The sequence below is a fragment of the Uranotaenia lowii genome, chromosome 3 (genome assembly GCF_029784155.1).
Source record: "Uranotaenia lowii strain MFRU-FL chromosome 3, ASM2978415v1, whole genome shotgun sequence".
Classification (NCBI taxonomy): domain Eukaryota; kingdom Metazoa; phylum Arthropoda; class Insecta; order Diptera; family Culicidae; genus Uranotaenia; species Uranotaenia lowii.
The window spans coordinates 255,362,589-255,372,111 of record NC_073693.1 but is presented as its reverse complement, the minus strand read 5'-3'; the positions used below and the strand labels follow the sequence as shown (position 1 = coordinate 255,372,111).

General features: G+C 35.6%; 1 protein-coding gene across 1 annotated transcript; it reads left to right on the top strand.

Moving 5' to 3' along the window:
* Window positions 1-5,526: 5,526 nt before the first annotated feature.
* LOC129758737 (apolipoprotein D-like) lies at window positions 5,527-6,553 on the top strand. Its single transcript, XM_055756339.1, has 4 exons — window positions 5,527-5,921; window positions 6,006-6,101; window positions 6,179-6,305; window positions 6,377-6,553. The coding sequence occupies exons 1-4, from the start codon at window positions 5,585-5,587 to the stop codon at window positions 6,477-6,479; spliced, it is 663 nt and encodes a 220-aa protein (XP_055612314.1). The 5' UTR covers window positions 5,527-5,584; the 3' UTR covers window positions 6,480-6,553.
* The last annotated feature ends 2,970 nt before the right edge of the window (window positions 6,554-9,523 follow it).

Sequence of the window (9,523 nt, the reverse complement as noted above, 5' to 3'; positions counted from 1 at the left end):
CAATTTACCATGGGTGTACGGATTAGCCGCCATCCATCCAATATCACCTTTTTTGTGTGCTAAAGGTAAAGAATAACGGAGTTTATAGATTCGAAAGAAAACTTGTGTTACTTGTGTTCTTCACCAGTGTTCCGAAAATCACTCATTTTCAATGAATGTTTCTGATTGCACTTCGCAACTGAACGTACAGCGGTCGGGTTTTGTTATTGATTGCTACTGCTAATTAATTTTTTTTTTTAATTTTATAACGTTTTTTAACATCAGTATGAACAAAATCAAATTGCAGTTGTGTTTGTGAGGGAAAAATGTTCACTTCCACCGTGTTTTAAACTTTAACAAGTTCTCTTATAAAATTGTTGTCCGTTGCGTTAAAATTACTGAGAATCTATGGTGTCCCGCACAACTCTTTGATTTTCCTCGTTCTGCGAAAAAAAAAATTTGAATTACAAATAAGTAAGGCAGATACTGAGTGAGCGACATTCAGAAAGGATCAGTTTGTATCTCACTCATCTCCGATAGGCGATCTTTGCAAAACCGATGATTCTGAATGATGCGACTCGGTTTGCATTGCTGAGTGGAGCGCTGATCGAGATTGCATACCAGTCAGGCGAAGCAGTTGCGAGAGGCGATATCCCATTATACAATCAGAATGTTTCCAACAAGAAACGCATCCTGAGTGTTTGTTTTGATTGATTTTCGGAACACTGTTCTTCACTATGGGTGCAAGGATTCACCGCATTTTCAAATATTGAGCATTTTGCATACTTTTGAAAAAGTATTTTGACAAATATTAACTAAACCTAACTTGAAACCATTTCTCAACATTAATTTTTAATAAACGTTGTTTTCATTATCAAAACACAGTTGTTTCCAATCGTATATTTATCTGCTAAAATGGTAACTGAATAAACACTCAAGAAATTGGAGAACCGAGTGGACCGAGTGTATTCGAGGAATTATGTGTATGGAGTTATATCGTGCGACGGAAAACTGTGAAAATAAAAGTAGGTAGTGAACCAACACTGTTAAATTGATATGTTGATTTGTTTTCAAATGTAAGCATATCAAATTTAGGACTTGTGCGGTCTGGTCCAGCGATCGGAAGCAATGCCGACGGGAAACAAAGCCAACCCAACCGGGGGAATCACGCTCGGCTCGCTCGCTCGGGTCGTACTCGCTGACTGACTGGGTGACCGACGTGCACGCTCATGACGAACTGTCGAGTGGCGGTTTAATCCATCCACACAGGACTTAACGAAAACCTCTGGTAACAATCATTCACCACAAAATATACAAACAAAAGTTTCTTTGTGCATTTTAAAAGCATTTTTTAAGTATTGTTTTTTGGTACTGTTTATTTATGTGTATATCAAATGAAATTTGAACTGATTCAAAAATATTCTCATTTTCCAACATCCGACCCAAAAATATTTCGTATTCTGAAGCAAGTTGAAAACTATTTCACTCTATTTAATTTACTACGGCGAATTTGCAGCCGTTCCGTGCACTCATGTTGAAATATCATTTAAATTTTTTAGTTTCATAATATATGTCTTCAAATATAAATAAATGAATACAAAATTCAAAACTATTTTACCCATACCTGTTTAGTATAAAAGATATGTATCACCTAAAATTACTCAAATTACACCAATGGACTTAGATTAAATCTAACATAACTTTCACAAATCTTAATGAAACTTCTCCAAATTTTGGCAGAAAGTTTGATTACCTATAGTTGAGCAACAAAACAGAGCAAAACAGAATTTTACCAGTCATATTGAATGGTCACGGTCCGAGTTTCTATGGTTAAATTTATTTCCTTTATTAAAGGAGCAGTGGAATAAAAAATGCACAGATTTCTAAAGATTGTTTGATGTTATCATCGACTTTTTTCGCCGAAAAAAGTCGATGATAACATCAAACAATTCATCGCGGCGATTAACCAGTTAATCAATTTCTAAAGATTCAAAATTCATGAAAGTCGTATTTTATGCGAATTTTTGAAACGAAGTGTTAAAAAGATATTCAACAAACAAAGTGTCACACCAGTCATTTTGACTGGTGCGGTCTTTCTAGTGTTTATATTCTGAGCATCTTTTATTCTGCCAATCGAGATTTTAGGTAAAGTGTTAATGAAATAGTTGGTATCTTAAAAAACGCTTGCCTTGTCAACATTTTAAAATATAGAAAAATTGAACAAAATAATTAATTTTATGTATAAAATGGAATTATAATATTTTAAGAAACACAGTTTTCAGTATGTTTTAGCCTGATACGATACATAATTGCATCTTTACTTAAGAGAACCGATTCAAAATAATTATGAAAAAATATTCTCAAATACTTGACGTAGCGAATCCATCAAACATGACGTTATTTTTTCGCCCATCAAAGCAACATGGAGTGAGTCAGTTAAAATCCTTTCAGCACTGAGCAAAATGAGCTTATGCTGGCGAAAATAACCGACCCAAATCGAAGAATTTTAACAGCAAAGATACAGCAAATGGAAACAAAGATACAGCTATTCCCGCAAAAAAAGGAAATTTGGAAAGTCTTCACTAAATTTGCTTTATCTTTGACAATTTTCATTAAAAGATCTGAAAGTTTAGTCCAAAAATGTACAAAATATTTATCTAGTAGGGTTAGTTGCCCTTCTTTGGACCCATTAAGCGGTGGTGTTTGAATAATCATAATTTTATCATAAATGGGCATGAGGTTTATACTTTTCAGGAAACTTATTTTTAGCTTATGATCTAATCTTCAAGTTTCAGAGAAAATTTTCAACAAAGGTTTCGCCGTTATTAAAGGATTTGCAAAGATATGTATGATAAAAATTTCCATCTTTGAACCTACTGTTCCTAGTTTGGTATTGTACTGGTTCCTATTATTGAACCTAGATTTAAAATTCCTATAAAAAGTATGATTTTTCGAAAATAAATTAACAAATTTATTTAAAATGTAATCTTTAATCAAACATTATTATAAAAAAGTACTACATATTTTTAACGATTAAAAACACTTAAATTTCTGTTATGAATATCTCAAACACTTTCACTCTCCGTTAGCTCTATCAGCAGAACAATATGTGAAACTTATATGAGGCCCTTGGAGCCAAAGGGGTATAAGTGCACGAAAGCTTATTTCGAGAAAACAAGCTTTCAAATTGTTGTTTTTTTTATTATTTTCCAAATATTTTTCGAGAGTTTGTATTTTTCTATTGAATGTAAGAGTATGTAAATAAGATTATAAAAATCCGAAAAAATCATCAAATATAGTTTGAAATGTGAGGAATCGTTTGGCATCATTAACTCAAAACCAACCATTTTGTCGCTTATACCCCTTTGGCTCTGAGAGCCTCATATGTGTTACTTACTGGTTGTATATTTGCGTAAAGCTGACAAAATATGTTAGAAATATTCAATTTTGGTTCTTAATTGTGCCCCAATCAAAAAATCGCATCTTTGTTGATTTATGGGTATTGACACAATGTTTTGGTGATGTCAGGTCTAAAAATGGAACATCACAGTCATAAGTCTCCTATTTTTGGACCCATTACAACTTTTCCGGGATTTCCATTGATTTTCATTTATTTTGGGGAAGGTAGGTTGTATGGTTCATATTCTTCACAGTGAAAGTAAATTATCTTTTAACTTTGGCTTGAAGAGTAAAAAAAAGTGATTTCCTTATTCACTCTGATTTCTTAAACCGCGTCCCACTATGTGAGCTGTTTGAATTACCACTGATTGGAAGGTGCATTTTTCAAAACGTTGAATATTTTATCTTTGTAAATTTATTTTTTCGGCATATCGGTGAAAAGTAGTTCTGAAAATTGATAAAGATGGATAGAGAAGTGAGAAGAAAATTTACAGATGTTGAAAAGAGCGAAAGAGCATTTTTGCGAGGAAACTTATTAACGTACACCATACTTTACCCTGCAACGTTTCATTATTTAGGAGAAGTAGTACCGGGATAGAGGTGGCACTACCTTAACCTATACAATGAAATCTGGTTGGTCCGAAGTCTACATGTGGTGAACACGTTGACTCCGGACGGGCAATTTTCAGAACTACTTTTCACCGATATGCCGAAAAAATAAATTTACAAAATTAATTAACGGTGGTTAACTTATCTTAAGAATATTTTATCAGAAACACTTTTTATGGCAAAAAGCGGTATGGTAGGATGCAGGAAGAATAAGAGTTCATTGTGTGCATAGTAGTATCTTTATCTTCTGCTAGCAAAACGAATTATTTTCAATTTTTGGAGTTTTAGGACTAAAGAAGGCTCTAGGTCCAAAGTAGGAGCACTCACCCTACCTGGTAAAGTTTAGCCAAAATGGTGTCGGGTAGAAAATGAGATTCATTATCGCCCAACAGACGAGTTCATTCTTTTTTGGACGGATGTTTGTATGAAAATCATCGTTATCTATGTATTCTTGGTTTTTTCTTTCACAAAATCAAAATTTTTCAGAAAGAATGTTGTAAATTGATAAAAATTTCATTCGTGCTTTATTTAGAAATTAAATTGTTAGATTGACTCTTCTGTCTGTCTTCTTGCTCTTCCAAAGTTCCCGCTTCATTATTGCCCAGTACTGCTCCACCGGGCGCAGCTCCGGACAGTTTGGCGGGTTCATGTCCTTTGGAACACGGCAAAAGGCGCTTCTCGAGGCTCTCAGATCTGTGGATCTCGCCATTTACTTTGCCCTTTGTCACGAAAGGCTCACTCCTCAGTCCGCTAGAGCAGATGGCCTGCAAAATGAGAAATTTGGAGGCGAACCTCGACATTTACTTCTTCTTAAATTTGTAGTCCACATCGAACTTGCTCTTGCAGGTGAAAAACTCCAACCCCGGAATCTGCTTAAAATCGGCTTTTATATACGTTTCGTCGTCCATCACACAGCAGCCAAATTTTGTCAGCACCTTCTCGTAGAGCTTCCATGCTCGAGTTTTAAGGCGTCGTTTATTGCCGCTGATCGCGGTCTTATTCATATTTTTCATTCGGTAACAAAGTGTGTTATCTTACTTGTTTATTTAAAAAAGTAAATTAAATTATACTTTTCATCAAATAGGTTATATTTAGCTATGTCCCAGAATTTTCTGAAAAAATCATTGTGCTTATAAAAGACTCATAGAAAAAAAATTAATATAAAATTATCATCTGAACAGACATTTCTATCATAGTGAACTTACATTAGTCGGGAATAAGTTGTGTAAATAATTTGACAAGTCACTTTCAGTGATTCGCATAATAGGACCTTAAGACACTTTTTGTGGTAGAAAAATCTATCAAATTTGCAAACTGAAAAGAAATTCGAACTATTGTACATTCGTCCAAATGGTCTCTCGAAAGAGTTTCTAATACCGCTGGGTGTTTCCAAAGTAAAGTGGTCACTAATCTTATCAGAACCAATGGTCACTTCCAATAAAACGCATTTCCGAAAACGAATTATATGGCCGGTTCCTATTTGAGTCTTCCGACTTTGGAAATAACGCCAATTACACTTATAAAAACTTCTATAAGAGTCCACTGCTATTTGGAATTATTTTCAGTTGCACGTGTTTTTTCTCCAGAAGAAGGCGCCATGAAGTGTTTGTTGGCTCTGTTACTGTTCGGATTGGGTTCGACCTGGGCCCAAATCATCACCAGCGGCCAATGTCCAACGCCGCCGGTTGTGGAAAACTTCGATCTGGATGCGTTCATGGGCGAATGGCGTGAGGTGGCCCGTTACGCGCATCGCTACACTCAAAATACCCACTGTAACTCGGTCATCTATTCGCCCAACGAGCATCCGGTTAGAAACGTTTGGGTAGAGCATAAATACATCGTCTATCCTGGGGCGGTCATGATGTCCAGCTATGGAGTAGCCATGCACAATGATGAACAAGGAGCCCGGATGAATGCCAGTTTCAGTGGAATGCGTAAGTAGTGGCCTTTTTTCAAACAAATTTGAATAATAAAATTAAAAATATTTTCTATGATTATCGTTTCATATTTGATTCCAGCTGATCCATTTGGAGATTACTGGGTAATCGACACAGACTATACCAACTTTGCTTTCATCTGGGGATGTTTCCAAGTTTCCGATAACATCAAGGGAGGTAAGAAAAACGTCCCCCGATATACGACTGTTGCTTCGATTCGAGCCAATGGATTATCTTCAATTTTCAATTTACAGAATACTACTGGCTCTTGTCAAGAGATGAAGATGACTTCTCAGCTGATGTGCAGAACCGTGTGAATGAGTTGGCTGAAGAATATTTGATTGCACGTCACATTGAAACCACTCGACACGATTTGTTCTAGTAAGTTTTAGATAAGCTTCTTGTTTGATTTGAGCAATCATTCCATATGTTTTACTTTTTTTTAATTACAGCTGCGTGAATCGTGTTGAGCCTGATGGCAATGCTAAAGTTGAGGAGGGCAATGTTGTCGAGAGCAAAGTTGCAGAGATGAGGAGCAAACGTGTGAACGTTTAATGAAGATTGTTGTCTGTGGAACCAAGAAAAAATTAAAATAAAATATGAAATCGTGTTTACCGGAAAAATAAAGAAGTTCCATTCCGACGAAAGCCTCTGTTAGTTGACCCTAATCCACTCTTGAGTGTCATTATGACACTATTGGATTGGTAGTTTGGCGGCTTATATCTTTATTCAGGTGCCAGGGGCTTTCCACTAAAAAAAGTGCTTTCCATTAAAAAAAAACTCTTTGGGGACCCTCATTTAATTCATGAAATCTTATTTTGCATCATAACTTTTCTATGGATGCACCCTGAAAGCCCAGACAAAGAACCTCACTAATAAGACCTTGAGCCGGCGACCGTGGCCTTGAGGATAATGTTCAAGTCTTCTAAACCAGAGGTCATGACATCGAATCTCTGTCACAGCATATATAGTAATCTTTCTGTGAGCTGGTGGTTCTAGTATTTGAAAGATGCTATCCATTATATCGTTGAAAGATTTGCGCCTTAGAGTAAAGTAGGGGAAAAGTTCATATAACGCCCCATGTGGCTAATACGCGCCACCTTTGTTTTGAAGAATCTGAAACATTTTAAGCCTGCAAAATATTACCAATTTGTTTTTAATGATGTTATTGGTCATGGCAAGCATGATTTTTTCCTTAAAATGCCCCTGTGTCGTGATAATTTCACAATTTAGGTTTTTCTTCATTTCGATCTAAATTTTAAAACACTTTCAATAAGGTGTCACCAAGCAGAGAAAAACGAATAAGACAATATTTTCCGACACATCGATAGAGGAGTATCTTAAGTATGATTTTATGCTAAAAAATCATACTGAACTCGCTAAGGTATGCTTTTTATGGGTATGTTCTATCACGGCCCATGCGCTCGTAATAACGCGCCAATCGCAGTAGGCTGAAAATAGCATTAATTTTTCAAAACGGCCAATTTCCATTGGAAATAAAAAAAAGTTAAAATCCATATTTTGAGCGTTAGTTCAGCTCATAAAATATACTTTTCATTTTTTTTAAATTTTGATTAGTCCATTTTGAATTTCTTTCCAGTCAATTTGTGTCTGTAAGTATTGGTGTGTTTTCGGTCTTCGGCTGCTTTCGGGTGTGTTCGGTTGCTAGGCGCGTATTGAATACACAGCGGCGCGTATTTGCTACACAGTTTTGTTCTGTGGCTTTGAATATGGTTTTTAAAAATCAAGTTTTTGAAGAAACTATAGCAATTTGAGTAATAAAAAATCATAGGCATTTGTAGAAAACACTTTTCTTCAACGATTACACCCATTTTTAACACAATTTGTACGTGGAATACATAGAAAATCAGCGATTCGCTCAGGTGGCGCATAATAGGGCATGTTCCCCTAGAATAGATCTTTTCTAGGAATCATGAAGTTTCACGGTGTGTTCGTTTGTTAAAAAAAAAATTATAGTTTCAGAATCCTCTGAATATAATTCTCAGACAATATTCAGCTTCAACAATTCAATTTTCCGTTATTCAAAGCCTTAGAAAAAAAAACCAAAAAATATGCTACGGAAAAAGACTGTGGATGAGCTACGAAGCTCTGAATAAAATTCATTATGTGTTCATGAAAGCTAAAGTAAGTAAATATAGGGGAGATAAGGGCATAATGGCCACCTTAAGGAAAATGCTTATTTAACCATAGAGAATCATTTCCATCTGTACCGTTGAGCCGTCAACACGTACGCCGGAGCATCGTATCGTATATTACGCAATGTCGTCGTTGTCAAGCTTTTTGTCACGGCACTAAAAATTGTAGAATGAATGCCAGATGCATGCTTTGCGGCTCATTCGATCATGAAAAATCTAAATGCCTTTTTGGTGGTGATAAACCACAAACAGAATTTTTTAAGTGTGCGAATTGCGCAGGTAATCACTCTTCGAATTCCATAAACTGTCCCGTTAGGGCAAAAATTATTGCTTCTAGGAAAAATCCCAAAGTTTCTAGAAAAGTTTCTTCTCCTCCTTCCTCTTTTTCGTCTTCACACGTCAGGCCGGCAAACAACCTGCCTGTTCGCGGTCAGCTCCGGCCTACATTGGAATTACGGCTGGGTAATACCCGAAGTGTTTCTAATGTTACCTGTGCTGATTCTGCGCCACAGACTCGTTGTTTATCGTTCTCAGAGGTGGTTGAAAATGGGTTATCCCCTCCAGGCATAACTAATAAAAATGGGAAAAAACCAAGTCTCAACGTTCATGCGAAGGCTTGGGAAAGTCCCCGAAATTCAAATTCAAATACCTGTTCTTCTCCTTCGTTTTCTGATCCTAACAATTTTGTTGATTTGGGTGAGATTACTGAGGAAAAATTAAAATTTTTGCATCAAAATTTAATGGAAATGATGCAACTTATGTTGAAAGCAAATTCAATGTTTGAAGCTTTCCAAACTTCTTTTAATTATGCTAACAAAATTATTATGACTTTACGATTCCCTCATGGATCCAAATAGATGGTTAAATATTATGAATTGGAAATCTAGATCTTTGCTGGCTAACCAAGATGAATTCTTTTTATTTTTGAAAACTCAAAACATACATATTGCTGCCATCACTGAAACTTTTTTAAAGCCAGACAATAACTTGAAAAGCAATGCTTTCTTTAAAATTTTGCGAAATGATCGACTTGATCGACAAGGTGGGGGTGTAGCTATTGTCATCAATAGTCGTCTCAAATTTAGACTTCTTCCTTCTTTCAATACAAAAGTCTTAGAAACAATGGGAATTGAATTAGAAACTTCTTTGGGGAAAATTATATTTATTGCCGCATATTTGCCTTTTCAATGCAGCGGTGAACAGAAAAATTTTTTGAAGGGAGATTTACAAAAACTCACCAGAAATAAATCTAAATTTTTTATTATTGGTGACTTTAATGCAAAACACCGATCTTGGAATAATATTTCATCAAATTCAAATGGGAATATTTTATTTAATGACTGCTCTGCAGGTTATTACACTGTTGAATATCCTAATGGGCATATTTGTTTCTCTTCAATTAGAAATCCCTCCACAATTGATTTGGTTCTAACGGATTTAGGC

Excerpts from the sequence above, each read along its gene's own strand:
- LOC129758737 (XM_055756339.1), top strand. The coding sequence starts at position 5,585 with ATGAAGTGTTTGTTGGCTCTGTTACTGTTCGGATTGGGTTCGACCTGG. Across the intron at positions 5,922-6,005 it reads TGCCAGTTTCAGTGGAATGC|CTGATCCATTTGGAGATTAC; the intron begins GTAAGTAGTGGC and ends ATTTGATTCCAG. Across the intron at positions 6,306-6,376 it reads ACTCGACACGATTTGTTCTA|CTGCGTGAATCGTGTTGAGC; the intron begins GTAAGTTTTAGA and ends TTTTAATTACAG.